The sequence below is a fragment of the Aedes albopictus genome, chromosome 2 (genome assembly GCF_035046485.1).
Source record: "Aedes albopictus strain Foshan chromosome 2, AalbF5, whole genome shotgun sequence".
In the NCBI taxonomy this organism is placed as follows: Eukaryota; Metazoa; Arthropoda; class Insecta; order Diptera; family Culicidae; genus Aedes; species Aedes albopictus.
The window spans coordinates 313,787,409-313,807,343 of NC_085137.1; the positions used below are offsets into that span (position 1 = coordinate 313,787,409).

At 39.0% G+C, this 19,935-nt stretch overlaps 1 protein-coding gene across 2 annotated transcripts in view; it reads left to right on the forward strand.

The window, feature by feature from the left end:
• Positions 1-19,935, forward strand: part of LOC109411069 (membralin) — a 237,071-nt gene that overhangs the window by 191,433 nt on the left and 25,703 nt on the right. For both annotated transcript variants that reach the window (XM_029880157.2, XM_062852282.1), the window contains one exon: positions 16,863-16,962. In XM_029880157.2, the coding sequence (XP_029736017.1) occupies positions 16,863-16,962 (100 nt within the window). The remainder of the gene's footprint in view (positions 1-16,862; positions 16,963-19,935) is intronic.

Genomic DNA, 19,935 nt, shown 5'->3' on the forward strand with positions numbered 1-19,935 from the left:
TGTGGTGGAAAAATAGGAAAAGTTGATTCATGCAGGAGACAAATCCAGCTTCCTCCGTACTCTGACAAACACGTTTGCTCCGTACCCGTCGTCGTTCACAGAGAGTGTCGGCTAACGTCCAACCAAAGTCGTCCTCGAAGGCAACTTTCTCAGTAGCTGTAAGGCAAAACCTTGCCCCGGTCGTTGACGTTGCTCTTGTTGTTGGCTGTGTGATGAATTTGCGTGGGAGGACGAGGCCTTGTCGTAGGTGGATAGGTATGTTTACACAAAGCAAAAGAAAGTAAGACGCTCCACTGAGAAAGTAGATCACACATTCTGGAAAATTTGCCAGTGTTTTCCCTAGTCCTGGACTGTTTTTTTCTTTCTTTCTTGCTGCTCGAAGGCCATGGCACTGTCAGGACACTTCACGGGTGGTATCCGATGCTTGCTTTCATTTATCAAAATTAGAAGCTAAGCTGCTGGCCGCTTCAAGACATTTGGGCTTAAATATCTAAAATTAAAATTGCTATGCTTGTTTACAAATTGTTTTGGCTTTTGGAAATAGCATTACGCCAAGCGTAATTCCGTTTTTTTTTGCGAAGATATGTTTCCGTGGATTATCAAATTACTGGGAAGTATAAATGACGTTTTGATAAATAGTATCAAATTCCGACTGGGGGTTATGCACTATCCGACATCTATGAAGCATGGACTCATAAAAATACTGCGAAAATTAATCACTTTAAAAAGGTTAGCGACACCCAGAGTATCTCAAAATCCATGATGTTATTCGATTAGAAAAAAAAATGCTCTCAATCTTAGCTGTGGAAGTACTCATAGAACAATTACCTGAACAGCATTCTGTGTTCCTGTTCAGACGTCACGTCAAGAAAAAGAAGATTAGATATCTTAAGCATAAATGTTTCGACCTTTCTGGAAGAACAGTAGGTAGTTCTTGTTTTTGTATCCATTTTCTTATTCCTATCTGATAAAATTTTCTTACCTTGGAAAATGCATTCTTTTAGCATGTCACACAAAAATTTAATATTATTGCGCCCCCTCCCTTTCTTATTCAAGCACTTTTCCTATTACTTCTTAATATAATGTTTGTCTTTGAGCCATAAATTCCCCTTTCACCTTGAAGCTTGACATATGGAATGGATAAACCGGAACCAGAAAAACCACAGGAAAAAAAATGAGCAGGGGGGCGGGTTTGCCCAATGGAGCTAGTCCGTCTGTTGTTCTTAAAATCATGTTATTCGAGCAAATATTGAATCATTCCGATCCACTTACCGGCCAGCTCGTTCCAATACACATTACCCCCATTCTACAACCCACACGTAGTCTTTCATTCTTTCGCCTCTTGGAACACACATTTCAAATCTTCGTCTTTTTCCAACCAGGAAAAAATCTTGAAAAGCGGATACGGCATTCGCAACTCCTTTGCCGGAGCAGAGAATTTTCCTGACTTATTTAGCAACCTCTTTCTGAAATGGATTTCGTAATTTATAAGCTCGTCATCTTTTTCTTTTTCTTCGTTTTCCTTCTCGAGCTCGGAGCAGTTATAGTCGCATGCGTCATCATCGATGAGTAGAGTCTGCTGCTCCATCATTGACACACCCAATATTTGTATTGCGATCGATATGATACCTCTGCTGCCATACGGAATGGATGAAACGTGCCTTCCTTGCTGCAGGAACTATGGAAAGGAGAATTGGATCCTACTGGCTGTCCAACGCTCGACCTGCTCTATGCTATAATATGCCACATTTTCGCACCCAATTGAACGTTCAAGTTGTTGCTATGTGATGTATCCATTGGGCTAAGACGGATGGCCTCACTTTGGAACTATTTATGATATTCTTACTGAGTTTCACTGTGCAGGCATACCCGTGGTTAAAGTTGCAAAGATGAACGAAACGCGATTTTTTACAACTCAAGTGAAATTTTGCAAATGTATTTTCTATCTGAACATATTTTTCATTTCATTTGTTTTGCTATATTCTTCACATAACTTTTGATAAGAGTACATGAGGAAAACCTAATTTTTTAGGTACTTTAAAATATATAGCTCGGAAATGGATTGTTGAATTGAAATGATATCTTCAAACAGCCAACGCATGAAAAAAGAACAAACTCGAAAATAAAATACGGTTTTTTAAGAGCTCCCTTTAAAATTTGCTCCAGGAGTTCGTTTCAGTTATTTCTCTAGGACTTTCCTTTGGAGATTCCTCCAGAAGTTTCTCCTGAGGTTTTCTCTAGGTGTTGCTGCGTGTTGCAGTGGACTGTAAAACTGCTTTTCTTCTTCAGGCTGCCTTCATTGCAGCGTGCTCGCCGGTCTCACCGATTCCCCAAGTGGAATCGGTGTATGGGAACTGCCATGTAGCGACCGAAGGACCAGCGGCGAATTCACCAACGATGGGAAAACCATCTCCAAATAACTCTAGCCCTGAAAAGGACTCAACCGGACACGCAAGCGACTGGCGGACACACACACACAATGATTTTGTTCTAATTCATTTTAATTTACTGGCCGTACACTATTTACATAACTTTTTATTTTCGCAGCGTTGTTGCGGATTGAACATGCTGCCACCCGGGAAAAGAGTGACACTGCTGGCTCCTTGGAATCTTCGTATTGATGTGTAGAGCGTACTTGTTCTTCTTCAAGGATGGGCAGGGGTGCCAACTTATAGATTGGCCGCTTGAAAACGCTGTTGCCCACACGAACGTCGATGACACGAGTGAGATCATCGGGACCTGGATAGGTTTTGACAATCCTACCCATTCTCCACTGTTGAGGTGGCACGTTGTCTTCGCTCAACAAGACGATCATGTTAGGGACTACCGGGGGTGACCAAAATGTTTGGGATAGGCAACTTTTTTTTTCTCACAAAAAAGTTCAACATGCTATAACTTTTCATAGAGTGCATCAAAAATTGACTGTTTGTCAACCTATTATATGTGCATCATTGGTACAAATTTGAGCTTGATTGGGTAATCTTTCGCGAAGCTAGAACCGTTCTCGTAATACATTATTTTTAAGACAACTAATTTTTGAGCTGTCATATCTCGGAAACCAGTGAACTGAGTTGAATGAAATTATGTACGTTTATCAACAGTATATTGATGCTTGAAAATTCTTTAAAACATAGGTACTTTTCAAACGTTGAAAAAAGTTATGATGGATTGACAATTTTAGGATCTTTCTCGAAAAAAAATGTTAATTTTTCACATCTATGTCATTAAATTTTATTTTTGATATCCAAAGATTTTCTACTTCTGTTCTTAAGATATCTATAATAAGATATATTAGAGCCCGTTTAAATTAAAGGAAGAACACAACTAGTATTTTTTGTGCGACATTGTAAATTTGACCTATTTTCCTCTATATGGGTGAAAATGTCAAATCATCATAACTTTTTTCAACGTTTAAAAAGTACCTATGTTTAAATATTTTTCAAACAATAATATATTTGTTACGACCTGGAGTTCGGGGTGGCCGGGAGACATAACTGTCTATTAATAAACTCCCAGGCGTAGCGAATAACAGATTAAAACATAACTTTATTTACACTAATAAAATTACATGACAAACACGACACGTTGCTACATGGAGGCTACATTACTTCTATTCTAAATAATATCTGCGATTGTGCATCGACCGAAAGCATCACAAAATGTTATCGGCGAGCACGCAGAAAGGCGAGAGCATGAGAGGCAGTCCAGTGGTTCTCAACAATATTGTTGATGATCGCTCAAAATTTCATTCGATTCGGTTCACTGGTCTCCGAGATATGACAGCCCAAAAATTAGTTGTCCAAAAAATAGTGTTTTACGAGAACGGTTCTAACTTCGCGAAAGTTTAACCAATCGAGCTCAAATTTGTACCAATGATGCACATATAATAGGTTGACAAACAGTCAAAATTTGAGAATGTTTGATACACTCTATGAAAAGTTACAACATGTAGAACTTTTTTGTGAGAGGAAAAAAGTTGCCTATCCCAAACATTGTGGCCACCCCCTGTACATTGACGTGCTTCTTCGTCCACTTTGAACGCCATTAAAGCTCTACCAATTATTTTTCCGACCAGCATAATCAGAAGTGCTGTCGAAGAAGCTGAATGTGCTACCATTTTGACAGGTGGTTGAGTGGAATGTCATTAAGACTAGGCTCAGGGATAGCAGTTAAAGATCTATTGATCATTAAATGGCCAGGGGTCAAAACGGTTGGGTCATTGGGGTCAGTGGAATGTACAAAAAAATGTCTACCCGGGCAGACGAGAATATCTGAATCAAATCTCAAATCGAACAATTTTTGCTGTCATAGCTCGATGTGATTTTGATGTGTTATTCAAAAAATTAAAGAATATCGCACCAATAACTCAAAGTGACATGATATATAGGTATCAGTTTTTGTTCTTGTTGAAATATCTGAAAGATACATAAGAACAAAAATTTAGCTCTTCTGCACGAAACGGAACACATACACACATAGAGATGGCTCAATGTTAGTGAAATGTCAATGTCTGAGCTGGGGGAAACGAAGAACCACATACTCTTGTTGCCATGATATTCACAACAGTGAGCCGCAGTTGAGTGGTAAGCATCACCGCCTGTGAATCCTAAGGTGGTAGGTTCGATGCTGGATGTTGGCATTTTTTTTTTCAAGAAAAATGTCGACAAATCTTGTCTGCTATTGTTTTGATCTTTTATGTATATTAACAAGCTATTATTGAGCACTTCTCAATACTGGATATTGATATTATTTCTGATATTTTACCTCTTATCTCTATCAAACCAATATCAGTTTTTGTTCTTCAGTAATTCAATTATTAATAACTGAATGTGTTATTCGTTAGATTTTCTCACCAACTCGGGTAGAGCTTAGAATAGCTTCGATTTGACACAACAAGGTCACAAATTCCATTATTGTCAGATAGGCGGACGCATAGACTTTCTTCAGAACAGACTTCACGCTTTTAATGCCCGCCTCGCATAGCCCTCCAAAATGAGGCGTGTTTGAGGGTGATCGTGGTTTATTTAATCTCCTTGTTTTAACAGAACTGTGATAGATTACCGTTGATTCGGTCGGACTTGCAGAGCTCGTACAACTCACGAAGCTCTGATCGCGCGCCGATGAAATTCGTTCCGTGGTCGCTATACACCTCTTCGGGTACTCGTCTTCTGGAAACGAACCGTTGCTGCCAAAAATGCTTCAGTGGAAAGGTTCTCCACCAGGTGCATCCCCTTGGAACCATACAGACAAATACACACATGTAGCCTTTAACCGGAGCTGCTTTCCTGGCGGTTTGCTTTATGTAGATAGATCCAGCGAAGTCTACTCCAACTTTCATAAACGTAGGTGCAGCGATACGACGGCAAATCTCCCACGAACAGCTCAGCAAGCTTCGGGCTTGATTTGAAGCAAGTGATGCAACTTCTCGTCACCTTTCGTATCGTCGATCTGGCGTTCAGTATCTAGTAGCGCTCTATTAGGGCTGTGAGCACGCTACTCGGACCAGCATGCAGGTTTTCTCTGTGTACCGCTGCGATGAGTCCTCTCGTTACGGGGCGCTTGTCCGGAATGATCCATTGTTGTTTCACCTCGTATGCCAGTTTGCTGTGACGAATTCTACGTCCAAGTAATCCATCGTCCAGGAAAGGGTTTAGGTTGCCGATTCTCTTGCATGGCTCGCCCGTTTGCAGGCGATTGATTTGATCCTGAAGTTCGTTCCTCTGGATCGCTTGAATGATCCGCTTGTTTGCCTCCTTTAATTCAGAAATCGTGGGCGTCGTTGCAGTGCTTCGTTCACCAACCTTACGGCAGTTGTTGGTGAACCTTAAAACGTAGGCGATAATCCTTTGTGTCTTCTGAAATTACTCAAACTTTGTCAAAATTGGTAGCTCCTCGTATACAGTTGCTACGACAGATACTGCAGGCTTCAGTTCAGGCATCTCCCCATCCTCCAGAGCTGCAGGAACCACTTCGTCATATGCTGCACTACACAGGAAAAACGATCCATTCCACCACAGGTTGCTTGTTTAACAATATTTGTATATGTGTTATACAATATTTGTAAGAATCAAAAAAGGGATTTTTTTGGCGGGAAAATATTATTTAAACATTATTCCTCTGCATACATTTAGAATATGAGATGTTAGCGAGATACATTAAAAATAAACAAAGCATTGATTATGGAAAATACAATTCACACATAAGCATATTTGCTTAAGGTGAAACATCAAGAAAGCTATTGCAATTTTGCACACAAACTTTAGAGGCACGAATCTGACGAACGAAGCATCGAAACAAGTCGCATTTGATTATCCTAGCTTTGCTCACTTGCAAAAAGAGGCAACTTTTCAAAATCGACCGCATTTGTTTATGAATTTTTAAGAGGTGCAAGTCGGCCATTGTGTCAGCCATATTGGTACTCTCTGAAGTTTCTCCTTAAAACTAAAACTAAAACTTCAAACCACCAACCTTGTATGAGAAGTCGAAAAACAAGTCCGCTCCATTGTTATATGTACCGTCAAATGGGGTAACTTGCAACACTTTTCGACTTTGAAGCAATATCATTAAATATCTAAACATTTGAAACATCCTGTGAAGCATCGTGTACGCTAATTACCCCGAGTAGAATACTATGCAGCACTTGGTTTACCAAAATACGTTGCCACCTAATCAGGAGGTGCGAAATACACGCTTGTTGCAAGTTTCCCCATCTGTGGGGTAACTTGCAACATAAGACATGAAGTTAAGTTAGCTATCATTAAACAGCACTAACATTCTAGTATTTAGTAGTATTGTGAATTTTTGATGTCATGCATGAAACATACCATGAAAAAATGTACACTATCCAATTGACATATAATTTCTCATGAAAGGATTGATAGTTATTGCTAGCGAGAGTATATCGTTTAGCAACAGGTCTCACGTCCCTCAAACACGAAATATATATATGATTCTCGTGACTTAGCACTCATTACAAAATGTCAACAATGATTATTGTCATTTCTTGAAAAGGTAGAGTGAGTCATCTTCAAGAAGCTTTCAGTTTGAAGTGGTGTTTGGCAATTTCAGCTTGAAAATGGCTCTTCCAGTCTTAATAAAATTCAAATACAGCTATTTAATCTTGTCCGACGTTTCGGTCTCATTAAGGACCTGTAAAGCAATGGTGATCGATCAAGCGCAAGGTGTCAAGTTCCAGAGCGGTAAAATTCCGGAAGGGTTTTTCCACAGTTACCGAATCCCAACCGTTAACTGCTGTGCGGGAAAACTCCATCCGTCCGACAATCATTGTTCGATAAAACAACACTGGACGAAAAATCGGCAATAATTGAGTCCCTGAAGAAGGTCCTAAATGAGACCGAAACGTCAGACAAGATTAAATAGCTGTATTTGAATTTTGTCAAGACTGGAAGAGTTATTTTCAAGCTTAAATCTATCACAGTCGAATCCAAAAGATTGGCAATTTCAGCTAAATTAACATGATTGAAACACACCTATTCTACTTTGTAAATGTCAAACTCGCTAATTTGGGTATTAAACTGAATTAATTTACTCCATCTAGGTTCAGAATTGATGTTGGTGATTGCTTTACAGCGTTCATAAACAAAAATTGAAATTTTAACATGTTGAAACATAAATGAAACTTCAAAATGTGGTATTTCCTAACAATGTTTGAAGGTCACGTGCAAAAAAATATAATAATGAATTGTCATTTGAAAATGAACGCGTTACGTAATCAACAAATGATCCATTTCGGTTATTTCTGTCAAATATATCGTGAAATGAAGAAATAATAGAAGGTTTCGTCAAATTCAACTGTTGCAAGTTACCCCATAGTGGTTGTCGAATATAATAATAATTTTTTCATTACTTAGTCGATAAGTTTATGAAACTTTTATCGTTTAGCTAAGCTTACCATTAGGTACCCTAACTGCAAGCAAGATCATCAGACTTATCGCACTTACCATAAGGAAGAGGTCAAGCACGATTTTCATACTGGTTTTTATGGCATAAAATGAGCAATCCGTTTTAACAGTGTAGCTAACCATAAACAAAGAAACAAAGCTAATTTTTATACTAAATCGATCTTTGATACACATGATCTATATAACCGAAATAGTAGAACATACTAGTTTTCATTATTATTAGAAAATGCTTCACATTTAGTGTATGTCATCGTGTTGCAAGTTACACCGCAGTTGCAAGTAACCCCGTTTGACGGTATTCATTCCTTCGCGTTTTCGAACTTAGGTCGAACTATGAATGATCCTCAGCTTACGGAGTTCAAAAATAGGGTAAGGTAGATATTGTGGACCCCTTTAGGAAGTGGATGAACAATTCAATGAAAAAATAAGGGTTTCACTATAAAACATGGATGATTTGTGTAGGCATTACTTAGAGCAACATGTGTTCTGTCGAGAAAGGCCAACCAGAACTCAAAATTGTTGTAGTAAATACAAGAAATATCAAAACTCCTGAAGAATCTCGGGCTTCTATTCAGGGATAGGGTGCGACTCAAAACTCTTTGCGTGCCGCACACTCTACTACGAGACAGCACAACAAACTAGAAGGAGACGAGTACGCGCAATCGGTTGTGTGTTGCTCGCTTATTTTGCGGCGCGCTGGAGCTCTCCTGTCTCTCACGCTCTGTCGTATGCACTCTCTCGGTGCATGTCTCCGTGCTTTACACTTGGCTTGGTACTACGCATGATTGGAAAAAATTCGAATCAAACGACCCATCACTTGTCAGCCCTTGACAAGCTTAACAACTTTGCCGAAAACACAAACTCTTCAATTAATTTATTAATTGATTTTTTCTGTTTGGAGACAAGCGCAGTCCCAAGCACCGTGCATTACTCCCTGCGCCGTAGAGCTAGTGCTGCGATTGTCTCTCGCACAATTACGAAAGCTCTCACTCATACGTCTCTTGTCTCTCGGAAAAACGGGAGACGAGCACTTGCGATTGTGTGAAACACACGCTTTTTTCGCACCGCACGGTGCATGCCGCCAATTCCTGCTTCTATTTTGGAACACCTGACATTATTTTGGACCACCAAGTGAACATATTTAGGCCCACCTCATTAAATTTTAATTGCATGATGAAATGAAGACACCTCAGCAAAATTTTACACATAGTTAAAACTACGTGAGTATTAACCCCTTCGCTCATTGAGGCAGGGAATGTTTAAAAATTACGTAACGTTAAAAAAAATATGAAATTTTGTTGCAATCGCCAGTTTTTACACATTGTAGTATTAGGGTGGGGCTTATTTCAAAAAATCTCTCCGATATATGATTTCCCAAGTGGAAAGTGATCTACTAGTCGAAATAAGTCAGCTGTACAAAAATGAGCGATTTCGGTTGCAAAGGGCGCAAAGGGTTCAAGTGAAATTTTTGCTAGAACAAACTTTCAAAAAACATTTCGAAAATAATTTTCAAACTTATTTTTTTTAGACTAAATCGGTGATTCTAGAACCCAATTGGGCCTAATTTGTGCTCAAAATTGCGATATCTCTACTGGTTTCTGAGATATTTGAAAAAAAAAATGTCGTTTTTCAGTATTTTCTGGGTTGGGTACCAAAATATGACATTTTTTTCAAATATCTCGAAAACCAGTAGAGATATCGCAATTTTGAGCACAAATTTGGCCCAATTGGGTTCTAGAATCACCGATTTAGTCTAGAAAAAATAAGTTTGAAAATTAAATTAAAAATGATTTTTGAAAGTTTGTTCTAGCAAAAATTTGCGCCATCCCTAAATATCAACAGAATTCGCTCATTTTTATACAGCTGACTAATTTCGACTAGTAGATCGCTTTCCACATGGGCAATCATATATCGGAGAGATTTTTTGAAATTAGCCCCACCCGATTGTAGTATGATGTTTCATAAAAAATGTAAGGCAAAACGTGAATTAGTTTACCAAAAGTTACCAATAGTTGGTGACGTCAGTCACCATGCATAAATTACGTAACGCTTCAAAGGAAGTGTGAAATTCTAGTGATTTTGTTAAATATAAGGGTATATCACACATATTGTAATGAGTGGGAAAGCCATCAAAAATAAAGTAATTTCAATGGTACGTAATTTGTCAAATATGCATTAGATAACACATTGTCTCAATCATCAACTAATTTGCGAGAAGGATAACTGTTCTAAACTGGATGACTGAATACCTGAAATTTTTAACTTGGCGAAAAGTTGTTAGAACAAATCGAACCCATAACATCTTATTGTAAAATAAACCCAGATCACGGAAGGTCCCAACTTATTCTATTTATCTGTTTTCAGAGAACATTACATTGGCATGAATGTTTTCTCCCTTTAGAAGGAACTGGAGAGATGGATCTGACAAGTGGTCCAAAATATGTCCGCATCTGATTATGTTGAACATATTTTGGCCATACCTCAAACCACCATTTTAGTAAATATCGCTCCACCGAGCTTAAGAACAGTTTATTTTGAGTTACAAGGCCATAACTACATTCACATGAAATAAATTTTATTTGTAAAATTTAATACCTCTTCGAAGCTGACTACAAATTTGTCACCTTCTTTGTTTTTGGTGGTTTTCCGTGCGTTTCATTGGAAGTGAAAACATTTTCTCTATTTTTGTTACTGAACAGCATATTTAACCGACACCCAAAATGAAGGTCATCAAATAGTTGAATACTTATCCTGTTCCAGTAAAAATTACAAAGATTTAGTAGAGATTATGTGATAAATATCATAAAACTATCTAGGTGGGCCAAAATACCTGCCCGGTCCAAAATACCTCCACTACCCTATTGTAAATGTAAACTATTGTTATACTTCTTCATTCCAAATCGATGATTTTTGGTGTTCGGCATTATGCCAAATGGAGATTAGCCCGCATCATTAGATTTTAGCACAGACATCCTCCTAATTTCCGTCTCCAATCGGTAGCTCCGAAGACATATTGTTGCACAACCTCGGCAACGGTGCCGGAACACAGCAACTAATTACTTTGTGCTTGATGGTACAAATGCTTCCACAAATCCTTCAATCGACTTTTGTCGCCCCAGCAAGCAAACAATTCTCGGATACTTATTCAAAACGACGTATCAACATAGGATTTGCGTATACTATACGTCGTTTTGAAAAAGTATCCGAGAATTGCTGAGTGCTGTGCTGCACCCGACCGCTGCTGGCTGCCACCATCATTGCAATTGTTGATTCCCGAGAAAACAGTCGTACGAGGAACAACAACAGGAACCTCCACCACGCTGAACCAATCGCGAATTGTCGTGGTGGTACATTCAGCAACCAGAGACCCCTTCCACCCGGAACCAAGCCATGATAATAAAGGCGACAAACAAAAACCACCGCAATTAAGTTTTGTGTGCGCCCGTAAAATCGATATAAATTGCATATAATTTTCCCAACCTTTATCGCATCGCATTTAAATTTTAATTGAATTGTTCGATATACACAGTTATTTCTGTTTAGTTTTCCCTCGGAGTCGCACTTCACATCGCCCCGTCGTCGTCGTCGAGTGCAGAGGAAGAATTTTCCTGGCCGGCATCAGAGCTGAGGGCAAGGGTTTTACGGCAACACCACCACCGAGGGGAAAGGTGATTGTTGTTCATAAACTTTGCTCCTCGTCGCCTTGTGTTCCTGAGAGTGAGAACGGTGTGCGGCGGTGCGATTCCTTTCTCGCCGATTGTGTGCAGCGTTTAGTCCGGACGACACAGGCAGGCAGTTCACGCCCATATCCATACCGGAACACAATTATTGCTCGTTTGTGGGTGAGGTTTTAGTGCCGCCGCTCTAATAGGGGATGGAAAGTGTTCTCTTCATTTGTGGTGGCTTTCGCCTGTTTCCGTTTGGGTGGCATTCAACAGGTGAACCGAGGTGGTGGAGATGATGGAGGAGGGATCCATTCCCAGTCCTCATAATCCCTGGCTTTAGTTTTGGGTATAAGTGGATAGCTCATAACGCTCGTTACGGCGCTACGAGTGGAATGAGTCGCTCCTTTGCCTAAGTCTGTCGCTAGGAGTGTTTGAGATGGTATGCTATGTTGAGAGAAGAATAACGCTGGTAAATAATGTTGATAAAGAATCGAATAAATCTTCAGCGGACAATCTACAAATCTTTGTTGTCCTGCGATTGTATTACCTCAACATGTGGCGCGTTTGTAGTGGTTACTTTCGGCTACTTCAGTTGGTTGAGTTAATCGCGGTACAGGAATCGAAACTGTACTATACTGAAAACCAGTGTGTCCGTTCATCTTGAAAATACGGGAAACCCAGGAAAATTTGAAACTTTGAACTCACCGGGATAGATCCGGGAAATACACAGGAAATTGAAAAATGTAGCAGGAAAAATCTTTATATTATCTCCATTACATTGGGGGCATTGCATTAGGAATTAAGCCTGTACACATTGTACTATTTTTTTGTGGCCTGAAGAAACCGAATTAACCCTAAAAGGGATACCTTCATGGCCTCAGTTTCGTCACCTCGCTGAGTGTGTTCCATCAAAGACGAGCTCTGAAAGGCGCCTGGGGTCCAAATGGACCCCAGGTATCCCTTTTAGGGTTAAAAAAGAGATTTTTGACGATTGCAAAAAGTTTATAGTGGTTCCCGAAGGAATTCTGATGGAATTCTCAGAGGAATATATTATGCTTTCTGTCTGATTCCATAGAAAGCTAATCTCTGAAGCTCGAAAGAAAGCTCGACAGATTCTCAAAAGCAATCCACCGAAGTAAATCCTTATCTCACTGCAACGGCGTGGCGGCAGAGCCCTTTCTGGGGAATCCCTAGAGGAATGCCCGAAGGAAGCCCCGATGACATCCCTGGAGAAATCACTGGAGGAGTTCTCGAGGGAACTTTTGGAGAATATCGCGAAGGGACCAGTGCGAGAATACCCGAATGCATCTTTGGAGAAAATCCCAGAGGAAATCCAACAGGAGTTCTTTGAAGAAGTTCTAAGGAATTCCTGAAGGCGTTTCCAGAGCTGGAAAAAATCTCTGGAAAAAATCTTCGAGGGATTTCTTGATGTAACCACTGGGCAAATTTCTGATGGAATCTCTGGAAGTTCCCTCTTAAAGGATTTCCTGAAGCAATTTCCGGTGCATACTCAGAAGATATTTCCGCTAGAGACATTCTCTTATGAACTCCTAGAGGATTTCTTGAAGTAATCCATGGAGAAGTTCCCTGGAGGAAGAGTATACGAAGCAATCACTGGAAGGATTCCGCGATGAATCCCTTGAGGTGTTCTCGGAGGATTTTTTGTAAGTAAAGCAAAACTTTATATACAGAAGTCGCTGTATAAAGGCCAAAAATCACGATTTTTCCAATACATGGCTAATGTAAATAATGTATACTAAGCAAATTAAATGCCGAAACTTTGAAAACAAATTGTCAGCTACTTCATTTGTTAAATTTATAAGTTACAGTGTTGGCAAATGAGTGTTGTGAAATTTTATTGGCGCTCTTTATGCTGTTTCAAAAGAAATAAACACATAGGTATTAGATATTCACAGGCCAAGTTTGAGCATTTTCAACGTAAAGTAACTGGCATATTTGCGTGTTAAAAGTAATGCGGATACAATCTTTTTGTCTAGGGAATTTCCTTAAATTATGCTTGGGAGATCTCATGTCTCTTCCATCTTTGAGTCCCTAGAAAAGTCCTTTAACCCATGGCTGGAAGAGTCCTTTGAAAACCCTGAGAAACGTTAAATCTCATCACTGTTTTGTGCACTGGAGTCACGAGGTGACAAAATCCGGAACTTGAAAAATGGAACCTGGAAGTGATAGCTGCCCTGAACAGACAATGAGCAAACTTAATATTTTATATTTTTTGAAGAATTTTCACAATTTATAGAATTGTACACAATTATAAAAATGGTAAGTCTGCCTATGATTTTGGTGATAGATTTTTTTTTGTTCAGACAAACGATGTTTACGTCCATCGAGGATGAGGAGTTCATGTTTTATTTATTTATTTATTTATTTATTTATTCTCAATCAGTAACATAGAACTATTGTCTCTTTTAATTGTTACATAAGCAAAACAAGCGTAGAAAGATGCATCAGTTCATTATCAGAATTACAAATTCATTATACTAATCCAAAATTCAATTATAATCTAATTGTTGAAGTGTTCAATACATTTCCTCCTAAAAGCTAATGAAGAGTTTTCTAAGGTAATATCAATGGGTAAAGAATTCCAGTAAGAAATGCCTCTTACGAAGAATGAATTGCCATACAGCGAATGAATTGCCATTATACAGATATTGATTCACATTATTCCAAGCACCCCTATTCAGAACAAAAGTTCGTCCATTCCACAGGTTGCACCGTATTGCCACCAGCCAGAACTTGGCCAGGCCAGACCAGACTTAGAAGCTAAAGCAGAACTACTGGGTGCGGGACTGAGCGAGGTGGCAAATGAATTCAACAGTTTGCGTAAAATATGATCAATTTTAATTTCTTTATTTCCAAGCAGAGCCAGAAAGGCACCTCTGTTGCTTCACCGGAACTTTGTAGTAAGGCTCTAGCTAGATAGCTACCTACCTACACGGTGCGGTGGGTACGGAAAACACACCCATGAGCGAATTAATATTTCTCTGTTTGCTTTCCGGCTTTCGAAATGTCGCTGCATATTGCGAGGGTGTCCGTCCGTGGTTGCCTATTTGTGTTACGGAACATTCGTTCTGTGTTAGGGTGTGGGCACACGTGTAGGTAAAGAACATATTGTAGGTCTCATTATTGTTATTGGATAAAAATAACTTAACGCGAAACGTAGGTTCTTACTCTATGGAGGTTGGCATTGAATGAATCGTAGTTTATTTGTAATCTTCGGAAAGTCAATCTTTGAGAACTGTTAGCAACATGAAACGGCTTACCTATGAGAAATGTTTCGGATGATCAACAATTATCGATCAACCGGCACGAAAACAATCCAACAGCACCACGCTGGATTGACGTTCGACCGCAAAAGAAGCTAAATAGGAATAAAGTATACACTTTGTTTTTGAGAAGAAAAACCATTCAGTGCTCCGTCACTGTCAATCTATGGTCCGATGTTGTAGATATTTCTAGTAAGACGCAGCTGTTACAAAGGTAGTAAAAGATTCTGAAATAGCATGCACCGCCGGGGAAAAAAGGACTTCTAGGCTCAGTGTACCAGTTATGGCTATAATACCTCAAATTCGCCATAGTCGATTTTTAACCTTTAATGATGCAAATCAACAAGAAAAAAATTGTGAACAACAGATCACGTTCACAAAAGATGATTGCAATTATTCAAACTTCACAATTTGCTCAAATTACGATAGAAATAAATTATTTCCCTTAATTTTTCGGCTTCCTTGCACCCTATTTCGCCATAGTGTACCAGTTATGACTATGTATTCCCATAAGGAATGCATGCAAATAGTGCGAAGTGGAGCCCAAATTAACAAATGTGTCCGTAACTGGTACAGGGTTCCTATCATTGGCGCTCGCCGTAATAAATACTAAAAGTAGTTTTTGACCCGTTTCCTGTAAAGTATGAAAACTAATCAATCATTTGACATATCGATGACATTCGACGGTCTTCTTCTTATTTTTGTAGAAATAGTTCTTCTTAAGTAGTGCGATAACTGGTACAGGCACCCTAACTGTTTTTTTTTTCTCCTTTTTATTTAACTCATGTTTATTGCCATCGTATGAATCAGAAACAGATTAAAAATCCGATTTGACTAATTCCAAAGTCACATTACAGTATCAATCCTAGCACCAACGCGAACATCTGGCGAACAACTATTTACCGGACACCGATATCCCTACGAGCTTGCCCAGGTACAGTGGCATGTACAGTACACCTGATTCTTTTTGGCACGGGTCTGGTTTTTGCTATAACTTTGTTAATTTTCAACCGATTCTCATTTTGTGCACATGTAGGCACGATTAGTACTGGGCGTTTCGTAAGCCTCGGAGTGCGGGTTCGATTCCCGCTCCAGTCGGGGAAAATTTTACGTCAAACGGAAAATCCCTCATTGGGCCACTGGGTGTTATGTGTGTTGTCCGTTGTCTCGTGTTAGTGTAATGTTCAGTCCAGTCTGTGCAGCCTCTGGCTGAAGACGGTGTAGTGTATTTTTTTTAATTGACTGAGTTATAGCAAAATAACGACCCGTGCAAAAAAAAAAAAGAATCGGGTGTATGCCTTGTGCAAGCAATTGCATCATCACTTTTCCTCCCTTTGCTACATTGTCTTGAAATACCCCAAATTTCTATCTACAATTGTGATCTTTATAAACCGGAATCCTGATATTTTGGGTCCTGCTCAATTGATTTTCCTTTTCCTCGGCTTCGTAAAAGTAATTTTACATTAGTCCTGTTTTTTAATGTGTCATTTAAGATTTCATTGATCTCTTAATTATAACCACCTGCGGTTTGTCTGGCCTGCACCAATCGAGCATTACATCTCGTGATGAAGCGTCCCGCTCTTGTGTCTATCCTCCCGTTCAAAGACACAAACAGCTTCGAATCGGCAATCAAGCAAGCTATAAATTCAAATTTGCTCAATTTATCGCTGCAAACGGAGAGGAAAATGAACGTTTCCCTGCCATGTCCTGCACATTACAGCTTCCAAGCCAAGCGAACGAACGAACGGACGGACGGACGGACGGATCCAGGTGGACCGATAACACAAATCCTTTCGATTAAAACCCATCAATTTAGCGTGTGTGCTTCGGTGCGGTGAGATGGATTTCCGCCAGAGTGACTTGTATCTTCACGGGGAAGCGATAAATTCGAATGGTGGCTGTAGAAGTGTCAATTTCGAACGCAAAATTAGTTCTCGATTATTTATGGATCACATTTGACTGAAATTTGCCTTGCTTTTGTCTCTTTTCAGATTCTTCTATTTGTACCATTTTTCATTCTACGCCTACCACTATCGGTTCAACGGACAGTACAGCAATCTGTGCCTGTTCACATCGTGGCTATTTATTCAGGTAAGTTCCATCGGAAAATATGAGCACTGTCGATTGAAAGATTTTTGCTCGTTTCGCTGACTTCAAACGTTTTTCCCATCATCAAGGTGCGTTAATTATTTAAAGAGCCTCGATACCCTTCCAGCAATAATGGGCGCACGAAATCGAAAGCGCTTCCCCGAACAGCCCAAACCCATTAAACCAGTGGTTTTCAACCGGGGGGGAATTCCCCCCTAGGGGGGAATTTTGTCCTCCTAGGGGGGGAATTGTCAACCTAAGAATATGTTCTTATTTTCATCAATTTTAACACTGCATTATGATCCATCGTCAAGCACCAACATTTCTGAGCTTTGTTTGGATTGGATCAAATGGTATAGATTGTTATTTTGGTTGAATCCAGCGGTTTGAATTGAATGGTCACTCATTAACGAACAGAGAATAAACATTCCCCAGAAGCATAAAGGATGAAATTCTTCAACATCTGCCAGCACTTAGAAATAAATTCAAATGGTATTTTCCTGACGTCCAGGAAAGAGATCTTGACTTAGAACGCAGCTCATTCCAAGATGTGCTCATCGAACTACAGGACGATTCAAAGAAGACCTTATTCGAAGAAATGTTCCAATGTAAGTTCTGGGTTCCCATAAGCGACACACACCCCAACATTTGGCAAATGGCCTTGCGAGTTTTATTGCCATTCGTGCAAATTGGGATTTTCAACGATACTGCAGATAGAGACAGATCATCGAAAAAGACTGGACATCGAAGATAATATGAACTGTGCCAACTACAGCTCCAAGCATCAAATTACTAGTTAAAAATGTACAGGTGCAAATTTCGCATTCATTTTTAAATCAGAAACGTGTTTTTTGCTTGTCGATGACTAAAAATAAGTTTTTTTTTTCAAATGAAATTTTATTGTCAACTGTAACATAATAGAGGGGTCCAGAATCCAGATGCAAAGGAGTGTAGGTGGCCATTTTGTTGATTTTTAGCTGAGGATATCAGACAATTCATCACATTTCAAGCTTTAAGAATTTTAAAATCGAAGGAAGCTGGATTGAATTTAAAATTTCATACATTTCGTATGGGATGAAAAATTGGTGAAAAATTTTGAACCTTATTTACTCGAAAACAGGTTTTTATCACTTACAGCCCTTTGCGTCTAAACCTCTTAATTTATTATTTGATTTTTTTTTGTGAAGGGGGTAATAAGGTCCGAGGAAAATCCAAAAGGGGTGCACGGACTGAAAAAGGTTGAAAACCACTGCATTAAACTTTCTTTCGGTGACCGTCGGCGAGAATCGGGTTGAATCGTTTAATGTGCGACCTCATTTAGTAGGTACTAGGCTCGCAAAGTACACAACGACGGTGGCGAGCCAAATGGAATGAATTTAGGCCTTCTTAATTAAACGAGTATAGCCTCAAAGCACTGCTTTGAGTTACAGCTTCAGACGGAGCTCCACACAAAAGTCAGTTCCGAAAATAACGATCAAAGTGCAATCAAATATTGACACTTGAAAAGTTTTCCCACCCACTGCGGGTTCGACTGGGTAGACCAACAGCAAAACTTTCCCGTTGTCCTAGTGATTGTCGAGTTATTTCTTCGGTTTTCATGTGTTTGAAAAACTTGTCCGTCTTTTTGATGACAAGTCAAGAACAGGTTACGATTTGTTGACGCCTATTTTGGTTTATTCATTTGGCTGTCCTATAACCAAAGCCATTTTTTACTACCGTCAGTGGGCCAAAATTGCATAGTATTTCCCTTTGTAAGTCGTAACAACGATAGTTTAGCTATAATTTAATTTAAAATTTGTGATACTCGTTCATTTTTATGTAATTCATGGCATCAGGTATCAGAAGGTCGTCTCCAGAGGCACGTTATCCTCCATTTGGGACATTTGTGCCATCGCACAATGGTCGGAAAAAGATAAAGTTCGGCCAAAACTTATTTTATGTGTTTAATCGAAGTTATAGGTTGCCTAGATATGTTATATAGTATTTTTAGTGTTTAAAAAGGGGTATTCAAAAATTACGTAATTTGAATAATTTCAAAAAACGGTGAAAATCAGTAAACCCCATATTTTTTGCGTTTTTTGTTAGAAAACCAATTCGAATTCAAATAAATGATTATATTTCGATCGAATCCAATCAAGTTTGTTCAAAACGTGTGAAAAATGTGGAAAGATAAATTTTATTTCGATCAATAATGGAAAAATAACGTAAAATATATGAAAAAACATGACTTTTTTAAATAGCTCTAATTTGAAAAACTGCAAATTTCTGCAAAATATTTAAACGTTTTTAGGCAGCTCTAAGCATGATGTTTAAGATGTACTACTCGAAATTGCGGCGACACGTGACGACACGAACCGTTTTTTAACTTAAAAATTACCAAAATTTCTAAGGTAAAATATATGAAAATTTGAAAAGTTTTGTGACATATTAATTTTGCACCATACGTGCATTCAAACAGTCCAATAACAAGCTTTCATATGCTGGATAACTTAAAACATATATTCCATTCTCAAAATATTATTATTTTACTTTTTTCGAATAATTCATTTTTCAATTTTATGACTTAGGCCACTTTGGCAGTGAAAATGTCATTGAAATACAAAAGCTGGTATGCTTTTAATTAAGAATCATAAAAGTACAATACATCAACTTTGTTATAAGGTGAAATAAAGTTTAAAAATATCAATTTCGTTTTTTGAGAGTTTTGGCCGCCCCTTTGTATGGAGCCCGACCAATGTGCATCGCCATAATAAAAGCCCATTTCATTATCTACCTGTGCGAAAAGGGAAGAAATAAAGAATAGGATGGGGATTGGGACAGGTAGGGAATCAGGAAAAGATATCCTGTAAGAGGGTACTAGCGCATAAGCGTACCACAATGGGTTCAAACTTCTATATCTCAGAATCCTGATAAGATAGAATGATGTCGTCTTCAACAAAGTTCTTCAGCAAGCTAATAACTGTCTGATAGTTGAGT